Source organism: Lissotriton vulgaris, unplaced genomic scaffold (genome assembly GCF_964263255.1).
Source record: "Lissotriton vulgaris unplaced genomic scaffold, aLisVul1.2 SCAFFOLD_1728, whole genome shotgun sequence".
Lineage (NCBI taxonomy): Eukaryota > Metazoa > Chordata > Amphibia > Caudata > Salamandridae > Lissotriton > Lissotriton vulgaris.
Window position 1 is genome coordinate 434745 of NW_028250869.1, and position 20489 is coordinate 455233.

Sequence of the window (20489 nt, forward strand, 5' to 3'; positions counted from 1 at the left end):
AGGTTCCTTCCTTGCCAAGGAATAGCAAGCTTTGATACACAAAACGACCCATCTAGAGATAGTCCTCTTGTGTACGGCCCAACCTTTTTTTAGCACCCACGTAGCCAACAAAGGGCTGGTCATCCACCCGGAATTGTTTTGTGCGATCCATTTAAAAGGAAAGCGCATGTTTTGGACCTAGACGGTGTTGCCTCTCTTCCTCCTTAGAAGGATGTGAAGACGGAAAGAAGGTGGGCAAAGTGATGGTTTGTCCAATGTGGAAAGACGTAATCACCTTGGGAAGAAAGGATGGACGAGTTCGAAGAACAACCATGTCTGGATGAATAGCCAGAAATGGAGGTTTTGAAGAAAGGGCTTGGAGCTCACTCACCCTGCAAGCAGAAGTGATGGCAACCAGAAAGGCAGTCTTTAAAGTAAGAAGTCTGAGAGGACAGTTATGAAGCGGCTCAAAAGAAGCGCACATAAGGTAAGTAAGTACCAAGTTCAAGTCCCACTGAGGCATTACTAAGGGAACAGGAGGAAAAAGGTGAGTAATGCCCTTAAAAAAAGCGATTTACAACAGGGGACTTGAAAAGAAAAGGCAGATCAGGAAGCCCAAGAAAGGCTGAAATAGCCAAGAGGTAGCCCTTAAGAGTGCCCAGAGCAGAGGTCTGCTGGGCCAAAGAAGGAAGGAACAAAAGAATCTCAGAAAGAGGGGCAGAAAGGAGATTCACAGCCTTTGCTGCGCACCATGCTCCAGGCGTATACCATCTTAGTGAAGGGACGACTGGCTGCCAAGATATCACAGACTTCGGGAGGCAGGTCAAAGGCAGTCAACTGCCGCCGCTCAATCTCCACGTAAGGAGGTGGAGACTGGACAGGTTCAGGTGGAGGACCGTCCCCTGCTGCTGCGACCGAAGATACTCCCGAAGAGGCAGTTGGATCGGTGGATTGATCGCCATGTTGAGTAGCTCGGGATACCAGTATCTTCGTGCCCAAGACGGAGCCACAAGGAAGACGTGAACCAGGTCTCGCCACATCTTCTTTAGCACTCTGGGCAGCAGTGGTATAGGCAGAAAGGCGTAAAACAGACTGCAGCTCCACTTGCGACAAAAAGTGTCGCCGAGTTAGTGCCGCCTAGGAAATTCCAAAGAGCAGAATCAATGACATTGCACGTTTGTTCTCTTCAGTGGCGAATAGATCTAACCAAGGCTCTCCCCACTGCAGAGAGAGAGACCTTGAGCCACGTCCGAGTTGAGATGCCATTCGTGATACATCATGCACCTGCGGCTGAGTTAGTCCACTCTAGATTTCAGAGAACCTGCCAGGTGTTGAGCCACCAAGGTAATGCCTTGATGTTCCAGCCAGGCAGCGCAGAGCCTCCTGACATAGGGTCCAGGACCCCACCCAGTTTGTTGCAGTGCCACATGGCGGTGGTGTTGTCCGTGAACACCTGCACTACACTTCCCCATACAGAACGAAGAAATGCTTTCAGTGCAAGTTGGATGGCCCAAGTTCCAAAAGGTTGATATGGAGCCAGGACTCCGCCGGAGACCAGAAGCCTCTGATCTCTGCCTCTCCCAAGTGGCCACACCATCCCAGGAGGGACGCATCCATCACCACTCTGTGCTTCGGTTGGGGAAGGGAGAGGGATCTGCCATTGACCCAATCGCGATTCGTGAGCCACCACTGCAGCTGGTGTGCAGTGCACTCCGAGATCTGGACATAATCGGACAGGTTGCCCTGATGCTGTGCCCACTGGTACTTCAGGTCTCACTGCAGAGCCTGCATATGCCATCTGGCATGTTGCACTAGCAGGAAGTAGGAGGCCATCAGGCCCAGCTGCCGGAGGGACATCCTGACTGAAACCCGGTATACAGGCTGAAAGATCGGAATCATAGCCTGAATATCCCAGACTCGCTGCTAGGGAGGATAAAACCGAAACTGCGTTGAATCCAGAACCGCTCCGATGAAGGGGAGCTTCTGAGAGGGGCTCGGGTGCGACTTAGGCACGTTGATGGCGAATCACAGCAAATGCAGGTCGGCCGTAGTCTGGAGGTGGGAGAAGACTGCCTGGGGCGAGCCAGCCTTCAACAACCAGTCGTCGAGATAGGGGAAGACTGGAACCCTTGATCTGCACAGATGAGCTGCGACCACCACCATCACTTTCATGAACACCCGAGGGGCACTGGTAAGGCCGAAGGGGAGCTCTAGGCCTCCCGTGAACCACAGGTAACGCCGGTGGGCCGGCAGGACGGGGATATGAAAATATGCATCCTGCATGTGCAACGCTACCATCCAGTCTCCAGGGTCGAGGGCAGCCAAGACCTGAGCCAGAGTCAACATCTTGAACTTCTCCTTCCAGAGGAAGCAATTGATGTTCCTGAGGTCCAAGATGGGGCACAGGCCCCCCTTTCTCCTTTTTGGGGACCAGAAAGTAGTGGGAATAACACGCACATCCTACTTTTGGCCCAGGAACGACCTCGATGGCCCCCTTGGCCAAGAGTGCCGTGACTTCCTGTTGGAGAAGCTCAAAGTGATTCGCGGACATGAGGTGGAAATGAGGTGGCATGGCTGGAGGGGCAGACTCGAAGGGGAGGGAGTAGCCCCTTCGGACGATTTGGAGGTGACAGAACGCCAGTGGGGGAGGTGATGTTGAATCCTGCCGCCCACCGGTTTGGGGTGCACCCTAAAGCTCGGACTAGGAAGGCTTTGAGGCGGATGCTGCGGGAGCGGAGGTGGACTGACCCGCACGCTGGCCCCCGGTCCAGCTGTGGCGGCCACCACGTCCGCGGCCGTGCGGAGGTTGGTTCTGCGCAGGCTTCTGGCTGAACTAACATGTTGGGGCGCCCCTTCCGTGGGAACGAAAGGAACAAAAAGCAGACATGGCCGGGCACTTGGTAGAGACCCCCAAGGACTTGGGCTGAGCCCAAGAGTCCTTAAATTACTCCAGTGCACTGTCTACTTTACCGTCAAACAGGCAAGTACCATCAAAGGGCATGGTCATGAGGGCACTCTGAACATCTCCTGAAAACCCTGTGGACCACAACCAGGCGGGGTGACGCAGGGCCACTGTCGTGGAGATCACCCTACCTAGTGAGTCTGTGGTGTCCAGCCCACACCGAATGGCGCACTTTGGTGCATCTTTCCCCTTAGCAACAGCTTGGGAAAGCACTGCCCTTCGGACACTGAGGCAGCGTCTGCGCAACCATGTCCCACACAGCATGAGAGTAGCGGCACAGGCATGCAGTATTGACAGACATCAGCCGCAAGCTGGCAGAGGAAAACAGTTTCTTGCCAAACTGTTCCAGCTTCTTAGGTTCCTTATCAGGCAGAGAATGCGCTTTGGGAAGTGGTGGCTTGGATGACCAGGCTCTCTGGAGTCTGGTGTGTTGTTAAAAAGGCAGGGTCCTCCGGTGCTGGGCGATGACACCTGGCCACGTTCGTATCCACAGGAACCCCTGTGGCTGGTCTAGACCATGTGCCCATCAACACATCAGTTAACACCTCATTGAACAGTAGCAGAGGCTCCATAGAGCTTGTCGCCGGCTGAAGGACTTCAGTGAGGAGGTTAGTTTTGAGAGTTACTATGGGCATATCAAAGTCAAGGGCCTCAGCTGTTCTACAGAGCACCAGAGTGTATGTGGCGCCCTCCTTCCTGGCCACAGCAGGAGGAGAAAGAAAACCAGGCTCAGGAGAGGTCAAGGCCACCTGCATCCTACGACTCTTCCGTGCAAGGTGGGTCCTCAGACCCCTCCCATTCATACTCCTCCTCCACTGCCCATGGCACAGGCTGCATCGGCAGGGGAAGGACAGAATAATATAAATGGTCTAACTGTGCCGATCCGGCTTCATGCCCCAATTAGGGTTCCAACCTGGAGCCAAATTGTCCGGAAACCCGATCAAGGCAGAGGTGGAACAAACTGAACAAATTGCGGTGCCGGGCCAGAGCTGCCGGCGGAGGACCTTGCGGTGCCGGGGCCTGAGCTGCCGGCGGAGGACCTTGCGGCGTCAGGGTCGCCGCTGGTGCCGGTAGAGGAGCAGGCGGCAAGGGTGGGCCCTCAGATGGGGCCTGAAGGCACGCCGGTGGGAGCCAGAGGCCTGAAAAGGCGGTCCATGGCAGCAAGAAAATCTTGCACCTGGGCCAGAGTCACCGATGGACCCGGATAATGTGGTAGGCCGCGGGGCTCTCAGGCTCCATTGGAACCGCGGGGGTGGTAACCCCAGCCCCCTCGTCCACGTCCTGAGACTGACGGTGGGACGTCTGAGCCAAAACGCTTCTTTGACTTCTTCTTATGACGTCTCTTACCCGATTCAGAGTGTGAAGACTTAGACCCCGTGGAGCGATGATGGCTCCGCGGCCAGTCATTCGATCGACCCCTGGACCTCGAATGGCACCGAGATGACTGCCGGGCCTCCAGCAGCCTACGGGACCGCTCCAGCAAAGCATTCGGAGCCATGGCCAGACAGTAGGAATTTGACCGGGAGTCATGGTCGCGCTCCTGATAGTAGAGACAGACGCCATGGGGGTCACCGACATCAAACGGCGACAGGCCCGCAGGATTTAAACTCAGACATCCCTACGTGGCACCAGGAGTCAAAGACTCAAGAGAAGTAGAGACAAAGTCTCAAAAAAGTTAGTCAAAGAGTGACTAGGGTACGTGACAGGTGCGGGGAAAAAAAAAGAACTGACATCAGCGCGCATGGGTGTCACCTAAGTAGTCTCTGTGACGTCATCTCGGCGCCTACGACGGACGTGGAGCCGCACGACGCCACCTTCTGACGCGCTGGGGAACTGCGGAATTAAAACTTTTCGGATCCAGTCTGACACCTGGGGATATTCGAAGTTAAGGAATCTATCACTAACGTGTCTCTTTCAGATAAACAAGATAGGCCATGCTGCATCATAGCAGTTTTTAAAAATAATTTGAGCCACACTGCCAAGCATCTGCACAGCTGTATAGCAGCCAATAGCTCTCAGATGAGACATATTAGATTTGCCAATGCTTGATTTATTTCTATTCAGAAAGTTATTACCTACTGACATCAGCATTTCAAATGTCTTATTAGAACCATTCATTAGTGGTAACCGGTCTCCAACTCATTTAAAGACTGCACGCTCACCACCTGGTGGCAGAAGAGTTTGAAGTACCATTGTTATTTTCGTCTTGATTACCTACAGTCTTCCACAAACCGAAAATGAAAAAACATGAGATATGAAGCATCACTCAATATCACAAAAACCTGTAATTCAGCATTTGGGTAAATATAAAAAAGGTTAAAGATTATCTGTCAATAGCAATTCTTGGCATTTTATTTTTTCAAGATGTTTAATATTTTCTGATTGAAACAAGACAAGTTCTATGAATCAAACATAATTTGTCCATTGCTAATCACAATTTACAAAGTCATATGATCATGTTTGGTTACCTGAACGAAAAAGTAAATGATCCCCAATGGTGGTATGACTACTGCAACTATTGGTGTGGACAGCAGAATGATGATGCATGCACCGATTACATTGAACATCGATCCCATGAACATTTTGATTATTTGAGGGATAGTTGAATCAATTGTGTCTATTTCTTTTGAGAAGCGGTTTACAAGGTTCCCACTGGGTGTTCGTTCAAAGAAGCTCATAGGTGACCGAAGGACATTATGAAGCAGGTCCACATGAAGGTACCGAGAGGCAAATATACCACCAATGGACACAGACATTGAATATCCAAAAACAGCAATACCTACAAAAATCAACAAAATTACACTTTAATATTTTCAAGCGACATCTTAAAAACTGAATAATTCAAGCACCAAATAAGTATATAAAATAAATATTCACACTTAAGCCTAGAACAAATACTAATTCTCAAATCGGACTTTGAAAAAAAGGTTGGAGCAGAGTTAAAGAGACAATTCAAACGTCTAACAAGTTACTTACCTTCGGTAACGCATTATCTGGTAGAAACACGATCTAGCTGCAGATTTCTTGCCTTTGAATTTCCCCAGCATTAGACTGGATCTGGGAACTTTTGCGTGAGCTTTACCCCTGCGCAACGTTGGGTGGCTCCGGGTGACATTGTTGGCGGCACCTGTGATGTTGCGGTCACCTATATATGTGCCACTCAGTTGCGCAGACGCCAGTTACTTTTCACTTTTCTTTGCCAGAAGTGCAGAGAGATGAAGTGAACTGACTTGCATTTGTCAAAACTAGGGCCTAGAAAGGGGGAACAACTTTAGTCCAATAAATGAGTCTGCAGAGCAGGGAAGCTTGGATGGGTCTGTAAGGAATCTGCAGCTAGATATTGTCTCTACCAGATTATACATTACCGGAGGGAAGTAACTTGCTCATTTGATCAAGACTTCTAGATGCAAATTCCTTACCTTTGAACAGATACCCAAGCCATACATCCTGGTGGTGGGCTGCGGACACATTTTCTAGACTAAAAAGTCCTGCTGGACTGAATGGGTGAAATGCCAGTCCGTACAGACCAGACTGTCCAGGAAGCACTTTTTCGCAAACGTGTGCAATGAAGCCCATGTTGCAGTGTGGAAGATGTCCAGGACTGGCACTCCCCGAACCAAAGCTGTGGTCGCAGCCTTCCCCCTGGTATAATGGGCTTGTAGTTCAGCTTTTAAGATTTCAAAAGGAAGAAAACGACCCAGCACAAAATGAATCGCTTCTGCATTGGCAGACCTTTTTTAGCTCCCATGTAACCTACTAAGGTGGTTGTCCGCCCGGAACTCTTTTGTGCTGTCAAGAGAGAAAACAAACATTTTTGGGGTCTAGACAATGGAGAAGCTCCTCTTCCTTACAGGGATGTGAGGGAGCAAAAAAGGTGGGCAGCATGACCGACTGACCCAGAAAGAATGGAGTCGCCACTTTTGGAAGGAATGAGGCACAGGTGCATAGCACCACATTATCCAAAATGGTCATCAGGTAGGGAGGCTTGGATGACAGCTTGCAGTTCGCTCACCCTCCTGCCAGATGTTATCGCCACTAGAAAGGCCGCCTTGATTGTAAGCAGCTGGAGGAGAAAATTGTGTAAATGCTCAAAGGTAGCACACAAGATATGTGAGAACCAGACTGAGATCCCTCTGTGGTAGGATAAGGGGCTTAGGCAGAAACATATCCACAAACCCTTTTAAGAACCTATTTAAAATATGGGATTTGAAAAAGGAGGGTTGGTCCGGCAGCCACATGAAGGCGGACAGAGCAGAACGATAACCCTTAGGAGTACCCAAAGCAAGGCCTTGCTGGACAAGGGTCAGAATTAAAAGAAGATTATTAGACAGAGCAGAAAGAGGGTCAATAGACTTTTCTCCACAATATTTTACAAACATTTGCCTACGGCAGGCTTAACCTGTCTTAGTGGAGGGACGCCTGGCCAGCAAGATTACATTACATACTTCGGGAGGAAGGTCAAAAGCTATAAACTGTCATTACTCAATCGCCACGCAGGTAGTCAGAGTTGACAGGTCCAGGTGGAGGACCCTTCCCTGCTGCTGCAACAGAAGATCCTCCCAAAGAGGTAGCCTGTTCGGAGAATCAATGCGAACTCAAACAAGCTCTGGAACCCAGACCCTCTGTTGATTCCAGAGCCACAAGAATTAATTGTACCCTGTCGATCTTGATCTCCTTGAGAACTCCGGGCAGAAGTGGTGTGGGTGTAAAAGCGTACAGAAGACCTAAGCTTCACTCGTGAGGAAAAGCATCGCTGAGCCATAGCCGCCTTAGAAACTCCAGAGGGCTGAACTGATGATATTGTGCATACTTTTTGGATGCAGACAGATCTAACCAAGTCCTCCCCGCTGCCAAAACGGCCTTGTGCCACCTCCGACTGGAGACACCATTTGTGATCTACTAGGCATCGATGACTGAGTTAGTCTGCCCTGGTATTTGGAGAACTTGCCAGGTGTTGAATCACCAGGGTCATGCCCTGCCGTTCCAGCCATGTCCAAAGGCGTAAGGACCCTTGACAAAGGGTCCATCACTCACCACGCCCTGCTTGTTGCAGTACCACATGCGGTTGTGTTGTCTTAACACCTGCACCAACCTCCCCTTGACAGCGAGAAGAAATACTTTCAATGCTAAACGGTTCGCCTGAATCTTTAAGTTAATGTGGATCCTCACCTTCACCGGAGACTGGTGTCCCCGGATCACCACCTCTCCCAGATGACTGCCCCGATCCCAGGAGTGACCCATCTGTCACTATTGAGAGAGCTGCTTGGAGAAGGGAGAGGCGTCTGACCCAATAGCAGTTCGTCAAACACCACTGCAGGTCTTTTACAGTTTCTCCAGCAATCTGAGATATTAACCAGATGCTGCGCACACTAGAAATTCAGGTCCCACCCACTGTAGAGCCTGCATATGCATAGTGGCGTGATTTACCAACAGGATGCAGGAAGCCACGATCCCCAGCAGCCTAAGAGTCATTCTCACTGAAATCCAGGATAGAGGCTGAATTATCTGTACCATAACCTAAATATCCTGGACTTGTTGCTCTGGAGGATAAGCCAGAAACAGCACTGTGTCCAGAACAGCTCCAATGAAAGGCAGTGTCTGAGGAGTCAGGTGCAACTTTGGCACGTTTATAGAGAACCCCAGCGAATGCATGAGGTTCGCCGTAGTCTAGAGAAGGGAGCCAACAGCCTGGGGCATCAAGTCATCTGCATCTATGGCAGACATGACCTGAGCATTTGGAACTTCTCCTTTCTGTGTAAGAGATGGACGGTCCTGAGGTCCAGAACAGGATGTAGACTTGCTCTTTTTTGGAATCAGAAAGTAGCAGGAATAACCACCACTGTCTACTTCTGAAACCGGAACCTTCCCTATGGCTCCCTTGGCCAGCAGAGATTTAACTTCCTCTTAGAGTAATAACAGAAGATCTTCTTCCAGACATTCATGAGTTCGTGGTAAAGGAGGAGGGGGGAGAAAGGGAAGAGAATAGCCATCCTGAATGATCTGCAAGACCTACCTGTTCGATGTTACGGAACCCACCAGTGGAGATATTTAATTCTCCCTCCAACTGGAGTGGCATGGTCTTGAAGAACCAAACAAGGACTGCTTGGAGGCTGCAGCTGCTGGGGGCTGGGCGGTACAAAAAGGGGTGGTGATGGACGGAGCATCTGAACCAACCAAACACTCACACCCAGTCAACAGATCTGGGTTTAATCCATCCCCGTTCATTAGCCCACTCTGCCACCCCAGTTCAGACATGGCCATATGCAAATCAGTCTGACCCTGGGCCTCATGGGAACAGTCCAGCCCGAACGGCCAAGCCATGCCTTCCCTGGACCGGAAACAAGCTTCCTAGGACCGGTTTCTGGCATTACAGCAGTCTTCAGCAAGGCTTACTTGAATGCAGTGGCAAAGTGAGCAAGGGACTCACGTCTGAAAATACCCTGCCAACTTATGGCAAACAAAGCGGTACAAAAGGGGGTGGTGATGGATGGAGCATCTGAACCAATCAAACACTCACACCCCGTCAACAGATCTGTGCAGCAGACTACTTCAATTTACCATTCCCACAAGGTTGGAATGTACAGTTGTCCACGTCCTCGCACAACTTGGGGAGTCTTTGCAAGACGGTTGCTGTGATATGGTTGAAACTGTTGATTAACCCTTTAATTGTCACGGAAGGGGTGAAAGGTAGACTGGCCACAAGGTGTAACTAAAAGGCCCAAAGATCTGGCCATAGAACAAGATTCCTTGAAGTGCTACAAAGACGACTCTGCCTTCTCACCAGAGACAAATCCCATCTAAGATGTCCATGAGTTTTGCTTGGACTGCACCCGAGAAGCCAGATCTCAGCCAGGCGTGGTGCTGTAAGGCACTCATCGACGAAGCTGCTGTTCCCGATGAGTCCGTCGTATCTAAGCCACACCTAAAGGTGAACTTTGATGCATCTCTTCCATCTTTCACTGCCTGGAAGAGCGCAGTCCAGGCCTCCTCCGGGACCTGTGGCAGCACTTGCACAACCGATTTTCATAAGGTGTGCGAGAATTGGCCCAATAAGCATGCAGTGTTCACTGACCGCAAGGCTGGTGGAAGAAAACATCTTCCCAAGTGCATCCATCTGGGGGAGCGGAAGGAAATGTGTCATGGGACTTAGAAGCCTGAACCACCAAGCTCTCAGGGGAGGGGTGTTGGTTGAGGAACTTTGGATCACCCGGTGCCAAGCGATGGTGGCGTACTATTGTCCTGTTCACAGGAGTCCCTGTGCTAGGCTTGGACCAAGTGCCTGGAAGGACATCGGTCAGTTCTTCATTAAATGGCAAAAGGGTTCGGATGATGAAGTCCCGGGATGAAGCACTTTAAGAGATTAGTCTTGACATACACAGAGGGAAGCTCCAGGTCAAGGACCTCTGCTGCCCTCCTCACCCCATGGTGTAAGATTACCCCTCTTCCGTAACCACACAAGACTGAGAGAGCATGCCCATATCTGGAGATGTGTCTAGTCGACTGGCTTCTCCAAGGTCCTCATACTAGTCCAACTGTTCACAGGGGGCATCCAACTGGTGTTCCAAAGGACCACTCCTATTCTGCTTCAAAGCCTGAAACCTCTTCAAAATGAACAGGCAATGATGTAGAACCTTTGGGTTCTGTCGGCGCCAGAGTCGACGCCAACCAACTACGATCTGACTCAGTCCTCCGGAATCAGAATGGGGCTGGAGAAGCCGGTGGGTGCCAGCGTCAGAGGCACCAACTTCAGTGCCGGAGAAGGATGCGTTGGCACGACCGGTGCAGACCTGGATCCGGCTCGAACACACCCAACTGGCGCAGAGGCCGGAGCCATCTGCATGGAGCCTGGTGTGGACTCTCCCGACCCCAAACGGACCAAAGGCGTACCAGAGGGGTCGGCCTGCTCAAATTTGCAGCCCATGGCATCATAGAATTCTTTCACTTGAGCTGGGGTCACTTCGGCTTCCGAAAATGGGAAGAGGCGTGAAGTGGAACCCGGCAATGATTACGAGGAACCGTACGATTACAAGGTGCCTACAGCCTTGATGCTCCTTAACTATCTCTTAACAGACTAGGAAGTGGAAGTCCGTTGGGCTACTACTTCTTCTATTGCCTCATCCCAGGGTGTCCCGAGGACCTTGTGTGAGAAGAAGTGAACTGGAGCTGCTAAAGCGGTCCCACGACCTTCTCTTCCTCCGACAGGACCGTGACCTCGGAGTCACCACCCTCGATAGCATCGACAGTCGGGCTGCAAGTAGCTTAATGAACTGCTCCTACAAGTTCCTTCAGGTGCCATGGCCTGGAAGTACAAGCACAACTTAGTAGTGGTTGCTCTCGAGACACCACAAGCAAACGAGATGACGGTCTGTTATCTACAAGGCACGGTGACAAGCGTCACATTGCTTGAAACCTACCAGTCTAGAGGTCGTTCCTCTACACACAAAAAATTCTTGACAAAAGTCGGTCAAAAAGAGACAGAGGGGTAGCTCTTCTCCGGATTAGCTTTTAACTGGTGTGGAAAGAAAATAATTTATGTCCATGCACCTGGGAGGCGCTTATATACGTGACCGTGATGTCACAACGGGCACCAGTGACATCACGCAGAGCCGAACGGTTCAACCTAATGGCACGCAGGGGTACTGCTCACGCAAAAGTTTTCAGGATCCAGACTGGCACCTGGGAAATTCACAGGTAAGGAATCTGCAGTTAAAAGCCTCTATCAGATATATTCATTCCCTCCCGGCTTCAAGTCTGAGCCTGGTTTGAGAGGCTAGATCAGAGGTCTTTTAAACCTTTTTGCTATGAGCCCTCCTCCCCCCAAACAAAAGTTTTGAAGGAAGGGTACACCTCCAACCTTTAACGCAATTATTCTGGGAGCAGGAGGGGCAGGGTTAAGTGTAGGTGCAGGCATACTTTTACTGTAGCTCATAAACCACTATAAATATGGGACTTGCCCTTACGCAACTGCAACTGTTTCAAGCTATCTTCTTTCCCTCTTCCACTCCATTCCCATCATCACTCTAAGCTTTCAACAAGCTCTCTGTCCCTCTAAGATGAAATGAGTTGACAAGTGTTGTCCCCCTTTTTGCAGCAAAGGTGCCCTCTGCCCTAATGCTAGTAAGTAATAGGTTTTGTGCATACAAAAAGCAATTATAATTGTTATGCAGTACACCCCTCAAACCCTTAGGCCCCAGTGCTGCTGCATGTGCTTCACTCATGAGGACTACTGTGTTCAGATACAGGCTCCTCTGGCCCTTGTTAAACCATGGCCTAACATTTTTATTTTTCCCATCCATCTTCCCTCCATCCATCTAACGCCCAAACTAAATTGTCTTCTCTGCTTTAATTTTCCCTCCCCTGAGCCCAAGGTCTGCTTTTGCACTGTTTTTTTTTTCTTAACCCCAAAAAGAGTTGGTTGTCTTGCCAGTACCCTCTAGTTCAATCACATAAAAGCTAAGCGCTCTCCTAGGTTCAAGGCGACAATGCAGTTCTTCTCCTTATAAGGGTGACAAAGTGCATACAAAACCTGTAAAGTGATGGATTGCCCTATGTGGAAAGGCATGACTAACTTGGGCAGGAATGCCGCCTTTGCCCAAAGGACCAAATTATCCAGAAAGGAGGACATTTGGTGGAACTACAGATAGTGCCTGAAATTGACTCACTCACCTGGCCAACGGGTGTTCAGGAATGCTGTTTTGATGACCAGTAAGCAGAGAGGACAGCTGTGTGCTGCTTTAAAGGGAGTGCACATCAGGTAACTGAGTACCACATAAGGATTCCACTGCAGCATCACAAGAATATGGCAGGAATATGTGAATCAGCACCATCAAAAACAGCTACACATCGGGTGACTTGAAGAGGGATGGCTGATCAGGTAAACGTAAGAAGGCCAAAAAGTAACCTGTAACTGCTGCCACAACAAGGTTTTGCTAGGCTACACACAAACAATATAGGAGCACATCTGACAGCTGTGCTTTCAGGGCTTGTATGTGTCGAGAGGAACACCAGACAACAACCTTCTCAGTGGCGTGAGTAAACGGGTTTGTCAGATGGATGCCTGGCTGCGAAGACAACAAAATCTACTTCTGGAGGAAGGTCAATATCGGTCAGCTGTTGCTGCTCAGTTTCTATGCATGGAGGTTTAGGGTGTGTAGGTTCGGGAGCACAGCTCTGCCCTGCTGCAGAAGGGGCAGCCAATCCAGTGGGCATGTGCTCATGACCAGAAGTTCTGGGCAATACACACTGCTTGACCAGTCCACAGCCACTAGAATTACTTGGGCCCATTCTTTCTTGCTCTTCTTCAGCACTGTGCAGTGGCAGATGGGGAGGAAAGGAATACAGGAGTCCCAATTCAAGATGCTGACGGAAAGAGTCTCAGAGGAAGGACTGCCTTTGAAACTCCAATTTGCAAAACATTTGACACTGTGTTCTCTGTGCTGGTTAACAGATTGAGCGAGGTTTTTCTTCTTTCTAGGAAGGTGCCCTGTGCAACCTCTAAGATTAATTGACATGTGTGACCTGCTAGGCACCGCAAGCTAAGTTTATCCACTCTAACAAGATTCTGCCAGGTGCTGTGCAATCTGGGAGATGCCCGGCGAGTTCAGCCACTTCTAGAGGTTCAGGGTCTCTTGGAACAGGATTTATGACACCACTCCGTCCTGTTTATTGGAATCACAAAAGATGGTCGTGTTGTCAGTGAGAACCTACACTCAATTCCCCTTGATGGCTGGGAGGAATGCTTTCAGTCCTGAGCAAAATCGCTGGCAACTCCAACAAGCTGATGTGGAGGGGAACCTCTGCCAGAGATCAGATTCCTCCGATCGCCACCTCTCAGATAACCTCCCAAAAACAGCAACAATGCATCCATCACAATTGTGATTTCGGCATGGGATAGAGAGGGGGTCAGCGACTGGCCAACTGCGGTCAAGCAGCCACCACTGCAGATTATTCTCAGTCTTCTTCAACACTGAAAGTTCCTTTGGGTCTGGGCACACAGACTTCAGATCCCACTGCAGAGTCTGCATGTGTGACCTGGTGTGGTCCACCATTAGGAAGCAAGAGGTCAAGAGGCCTAGAAGGCTCAGCGCCACTCTCATGGAGACCCAATCCAATGGATGAAACATCGAAATCCTAGAACTGATATCCCGGACTCTGAGGCAGAAGGATAGCTCAGAAGAGTACACTATTGAGGTTTGGATCCAATGAAAGGGGGCCTTTGTGAAGGAGTAAGGTCAGACTTATGCATGTTGATGGTAAAACCTAACCATGTCAACAGATTGGCCCTCGTCCAGAGGTGATTTAAGACAGTTTGAGGCGAGCCAGCGTTCAGCAGCTAGTCTTCAAGGTAGGGGAAGACTAGTATTCCTAAACTCATATGGGCTGCGACCACAACCATTACCTTTATGAACACCTGAGGTGCACTGGAAAGGTCAAATGGGAGCAGTGAACTGAAATGCTCTTGGCCTACCTGAGGCTGCAAGTAACTTCTATGAGACTGCAGGACGGGGATTTGAAAATATGAATCCTGCAAATCAAGAGTTACCATCCAGTCTTCTGGACCCATAGCAGACAGAACTTGGGCCAGGGTGAGCATTTTTAACTGGTCCTTCCGGATGGAGTCCAGAGGGCGAAAGTCTAGGATGGGGCAGAGGCCTTTGTCCTTCTTTGGCACCAGAAAGTAACAAACTGCAATCAGTCTTGATTTCAGCTATTGGCACCCTCTATATTGCTTCATTGGCCAAGTGAGCTTGAACCTCTCCACAGAGTATGGACAAGTGGTCCTACAGAGGTGGTGCATGTAGCATGTCCTAGGTGTATAATAGAGAGTGAGAAGTATTGGTTTTGCATGATCTGGAGTGCCCATTGATCACGTGCAATGCTTTCCGAGCAGGGGATGAGGAAGGCAATATGACCACCTGCTGGCTGATCATGCGCGACCAAGGACACATTAACACAGTAGTGCAGCAGCCATGGGGTAAGGGCCTGGGTAGTATATTTCCCCTGAGGGCCTGGACATTGTCAGATGGATCCCCGGCCTAGCCCTTTAAAGTGCTGGGAAACCTGCTGCTGCGGAGACCAGTACTGGCATTGCCTATGCTGTTAGCCCCTACCGAAGCCTTGAGATGGGTTCTGTTGTAGGGGAAACTGCTGAACTGTACACGGGTAATCGGCTGTACCAGGATCCGGTGACAGGGAGGCCGCTGTTTTCTGCGAAGTTATTATTCAAATAACGGAGAAAAAAATCCAGAATATAGAAGGAAGCAAGTCTAAAGATCCTTCTAACACGCAACGACACATCAGTCTCAAGTTGCCTTGTATCTTCATACACAAGAAGAAAAATTGTATTCGATCCACACATACGGTGGTCATCCCTGGTACAGCCAAACATTGAATGTATATAAGAGTTTCAGAACAGGTGGAATAATTGTCAAAAAATTCTCTTGTGAAAAAACAACAAGATATGCAGGCCAATGAATTACCAAGATATCTCTTTTGGTTTGAACCCCTCAAAACATGAGTGATTTTTGAAAAAAAACGTCCTGAAGAAGGTGTTGCCATCAAAACAAGACACCGAAACGCCGTGTTGACTTTTTTTTTTTTTTTACAGATTGTATTTTTATGTATTGCTAGACTTGATGATGTTATTAATTATGAACAATAAATTGATGATTTTAAATATTGGTACATGTTAGAGTGTTTTTAAAGATTGTTGAATTTCATTTACAGTATTTGTTGTTTACAGAGTTCCTATACTGACTGCTAGCCACCATTTAGTGATAATTATAGTGTTCTTTGGGTTTGTCAGGATACCTTTCCCTCTAGGTCGAATATAGCCCCCATAGACATCTCAGGGGGGCTATTTTACGACATAAGGTATATCCTTAAAGCTCAGGGACTTTTTCTTTTTGTATACTGTTCCACCCTGTCCCATATTGGGTTCAAGGGTAACTCCCTCCTTGTGTTTTGGAAACTGCTGAACTGGCAGGAGCTAGGCCTAGAGAAAGGGCGGTGGGCTTGCTCTCTTTTAAGCGCTCCACAACAGAGACTGCCTTTGGTCCGAAAAGTCTAAAACCAAAAATGCATATCCTTCAAGGACTGCTGGATTTCTGAAGTGAAGCCTGTGAGGCAAATTCAGGCATGTAGACTAGGCACTATGCTGGTTCCAACTGCCGTACCCAGACATTCTTTAGTGTCAAGGCTAGACCTGAAATGATATTCCGCTGCATCTTGTCAGTTCAAAATTATACTTAACAAGGTTGGGAGGAGCTCCTTAGGAACCAGGTGGCAAGATGTCCGCCATCCTCCCAATTTGGTATATAGTATTCCTTATGGGGAATTACTGTGTGCTAAACGCAATTGTAGCACGGAAAACAAATTCAAAGTTGAGAAAGAGATAATGGGTCAACGTTTCAAAGAAAGAGGGTGGTCACAACATCTTAACACAAGCATGCAAAAGAGTAGAAGAGGTCATAGGAAACAAGGTGCTACACCCAGTGAGACAAGACACAGTTAGACACATTGAGATTTAGAACCTCATTTTCAGGACAAGCCTACGACCTGCGCCGTTTACTCATCCAAAACTGGCATGTTCTCTTAACTGATGAGATTCTAAGGAAAATTTTGACAAGGTATCCTCCAATAACTTTCAAAAAGAGCCGCTCTCTGCAGGAAGAATTGAGCAGAAATCTTGTGACCAGTGTCAATAGACAGATGGGTGAGAGTCGCCCATGTTTTCGCTGCTGTAGAAAGTGTAAAGCCTGTAGTAATAGTGTGGACTGCACTAAACTTGTGGTAGCAAGCTCTAACAGAGAATTTGAGATTAAAAAAAAAGTACTCGCCTGCAACAAACTGCACTGTGTGTATGCTCTTATTTGCCCGTGCAATAAGTTGTATAGAGGTAGTACCATTCATTGTGCAAAAAAAAGAGTCCTGGAACATGTACATGCTATATGACACAACAACCGACAATATACAGTATCACAGTATTTTTATGACCACAACTTTCAAAATGAATAACAGCTCAGAATGGTGGTGGTAGATACGGTGTACAATAATGTGAGGGTGGCAATCAAGAACTTGCACTTCGCAAACTTGAGTCTAAATACATCATAGATTTTGAGACCATGATGCCTATTGGATTCAACTCTAGTGAAGAATTGGCTGTGTATTTGCATTATTAGGCATAGTGTGTGATCTGATTGGTATAACATGTATTATTGTTTCCTTTATGATACATTCTGGATTTTAATCGTATGTCATTTCATTTTTCTTTAGGGAAGAGGTCTGTCATTTTTTGGTCTTTTTTACAGTCACAATATTGGTTTTCAATGGTACGACAAAGAATCAACTATGCAATCGATGATACCGCCCACTTGGGCAGGGACTTTAATATAATATTATTGAATGTATACTATTTGGAATAAGATCGGTTTGCCCACTTGGGCTGGATTGCCATTGTAACAACGTCGATTGGTTTTATAATCTTGGACTAATGTGTAATCAGATTTGGAATGGAGTGCATTTGCTATACATATTCTACATCTGTACGTACTGTCCGGTAATAAGATTTGGTGATCAATGCTGTAATGAATTTTGAATGTATAATATTCTGTATATGATCTGTTTGCTCACTTAGGCTAGACTGCCACTGTAACAGTGTCGATAGGTTGTGTGATCTAGGATGAAACGAGAGATCAGATTTGGAGTAAACTATATGCATTTTACATATTTTAAATCTTATTTTTAAGAATTTATATTTATTTTAAGAATTTATAGAGCGCGACTGTAACCGTTGCAGGCATCCTGGCGCTAACAAAATCCAGACCGTGATAAACAACAGAGGCAGCGAAGTATGCCTGGGGAGCGAAGGCTAGCCAGGGAAAAGCCAAGTTTTTACCTTTTTCCTAAACTGCATAAGTTCATTAGTGGCCCTAATCTCGATGGGGAGAGTGTTCCAGAGTCTGGAGCAGTCACCTGAAAGGATCTGCCACCAGCTCTGACCTTCTAAAATCTGGGAACAACTACCAGTTTAGCCTCCGATGAGCGAAGGTGTCTGGAAGGAGTATACCAGACAAACTTGGACCTGAGGGGGACTGGGCCGCATCCGTGAAGGGCCCTAAACACAATGCAAAGGGCTTTAAATTGAATCCTCTGTCTAAGAGGAAGCCAATGTAGTTTTGCAAAGGCAGATGGACCATGAGATCTCCTAGGCAGCCCCAACACCAATTTAGCCGCCGCAGATTGAACCCTTTGGAGTCTGTCCATTAGATACTCAGGGGACCCGAGCAGGAGGGCATTACAATAGTCCAACCTGCTCAGGATGGTAGATCTAACCACCTGGACGCGGGCATGAGATAGTAGCAGAGGCAGAACCTTCCCGAGTGAGCGAAGGATGGAAAAACAACAGGCCGATGTTTTCTCAACATGGGTGTCCATACTGAGCCCATGGTTCAGCATGACTCCCAGGTTACGGACAGAGTCCGAAGGCCGGACGGTAGAGCCGGATTCCAGGGGCCAAAAATTGTTGGGAAACGGGCGAGGGATCCTTGTTCCAGCGCTAAAAAGCACTTCAGTTTTCCCGGCATTAAACTGAAGCGAGTTTGCCTTTAACCAGCTGGCCGTATTCCTGAGGCAGTTGTGTAAAACCTCCACAGAGATGGAGTCCTCTCCTTCCAAGGAAAGGATCATCTGCGTGTCATCGGCATAATTAATAATTCGAATGCCAAAACCTTTAATGAGCGAGATTAGTGGCCTAAGGTAAATGTTAAAAAGGATAGGGCTGATGGCAGAGCCCTGGGGCACACCATGCAGGACCGTGGAGAAGGGGGATTGAAAAGGAGGCATAGAAACCGCCTGCTGCCTGCCCTGCAAAAAAGAATGGAACCAACTCAGAGCCGAGTCTCTCACCCCTGTCTCAGACAACCGCCTTAACAAGATCTTATGATTAACCGTGTCAAAGGCGGCAGACATATCAAGCAGAATCAAAAAAGAAGCCTGATTTCTGTCTGCATGCCTCTGAAGTTCATCCATGGCGGTGATGAGGGCTGTTTCGGTCCCATGGGCCGGCCGGAAGCCAAATTGGTCCTCGTCAAGTAGGAGAAGTTGTTCTAAGTGGGTGGAAAGAGTGTTACTAACCACTCGCTCAATTATCTTGGCGGGAAAAGGCAACAGTGAAATGGGTCGGTAGTTTTTTGAACACTCTGGGTCCAGAGAGAGTTTTTTCAACAGGGGAGAGACGAGCGCACGCTTCCAGTGGGCAGGAACGGTGCCGGTTATCAGAGATTGATTGCAGATGAGATGGGAGGGAAAAAGCTCGACAGCAAACTCCTTCCAAATTTTAGGAGGGAGCGGGTCCAGAGGGGAGCCGGAAACAATCTCTCTCGCTATATTGGAAAAATTTTCAAAGGTGAGGGGCTGGAAACTGAGCAAGGGGCTTTCCAGAGTCAAAACCGGGTTGGGTACCTGGTTAGCCAGTGGAGCGGGTCTAGATTCCAGGGAGGAGTCACTGTCAAGGGAGATGTCCAAATCTTGAAGAATCAGATCGATTTTTTCTTTAAAGAATACGGCAAGATTGTCACAAAGATCTTGAGACGGGACAATCTCGTTCTTGCACGCGTCTGGATTGGTAACGCTGTTTAAGATGTTAAAAATACTCCTGGCATTATTGTTGGGATAACAAATCAGAGAGGAGTAATAGTCAGCTTTTGCTCTCACGATGAGGCTTTTATAAGCAAGAATTTTAGTTTTCCATATTTCTTTAAAGGATTCATTGTAGTCGCGTCTCCATTTCCGCTCTGCTTGTTTGCAGTCCAGTTTAGCAGTTTTAAGAGCGTTGTTGAACCAGGGGGCAGAGACTCTGCCTCGAAGGATACGATTCTTTAGAGGAGCCTGTGAGTCAACGACCAATGAAAAGCATTATAGTTTTCGTCCGCACCCTTGTTTACATCAAAAAGCGAGTCCAAATGGAACAGTTCGCCAGAAGAATGCAATCGAGAGAGCGTTTTCCAGTCTATACATTTGATTTCTCTAGATGGAACTTGTAGCTTATATGAGGCCAGTTTCTTATATAGGAAGAATTTAATTAAGGAGTGGTCTGTCCAATCCATTGGCAGGGTGTCTCTCATGACCACCAAGTCTGGTCCCGCAAAGACCAAATCCAAAAGGTGGCCTGCTTTGTGGGAGGCTGTAAAAATCAGTTGGGAGAGACCACAACTGACACAGGTTTGAAGGTGGTTTCCAAGAGCTGAGTCGAGTGGACCATTAACCAAAGATTAAAATCCCCAATAATAAGTAACTTTTGATGGGATAAGGCAATATTGGTCAGGGTGGTAGTTACCGCTTGTTGCTGTGCCAAGTTGAATGCACCTGGAGGGCGATAGCAGACTAGGCAGGTAACAATTGACCCAGGGCGAGTCAAAATAGAGAGCCCAAGCATCTCGATACCCGGGGTAGGGTCTAAATTAAAGACCTTAATGTTACAAGAAGATCTGAAAATCACCCCCACACCCCCACCCTTGCCAGTGGGCCTAGGAGAGTGGAGAAATTTGAA

At 48.3% G+C, this 20489-nt stretch overlaps 1 protein-coding gene across 1 annotated transcript in view; it reads right to left on the minus strand.

Moving 5' to 3' along the window:
* The window catches only part of LOC147663098 (multidrug resistance-associated protein 1-like), a gene marked incomplete at its 5' end in the record, with an annotated part of 456488 nt that overhangs the window by 357543 nt on the left and 78456 nt on the right, over nt 1-20489 (minus strand). Inside the window, one exon of the mRNA XM_086950682.1 lies at nt 5410-5720. Within this exon, the coding sequence (XP_086806808.1) occupies nt 5410-5720 (311 nt within the window). The remainder of the gene's footprint in view (nt 1-5409; nt 5721-20489) is intronic.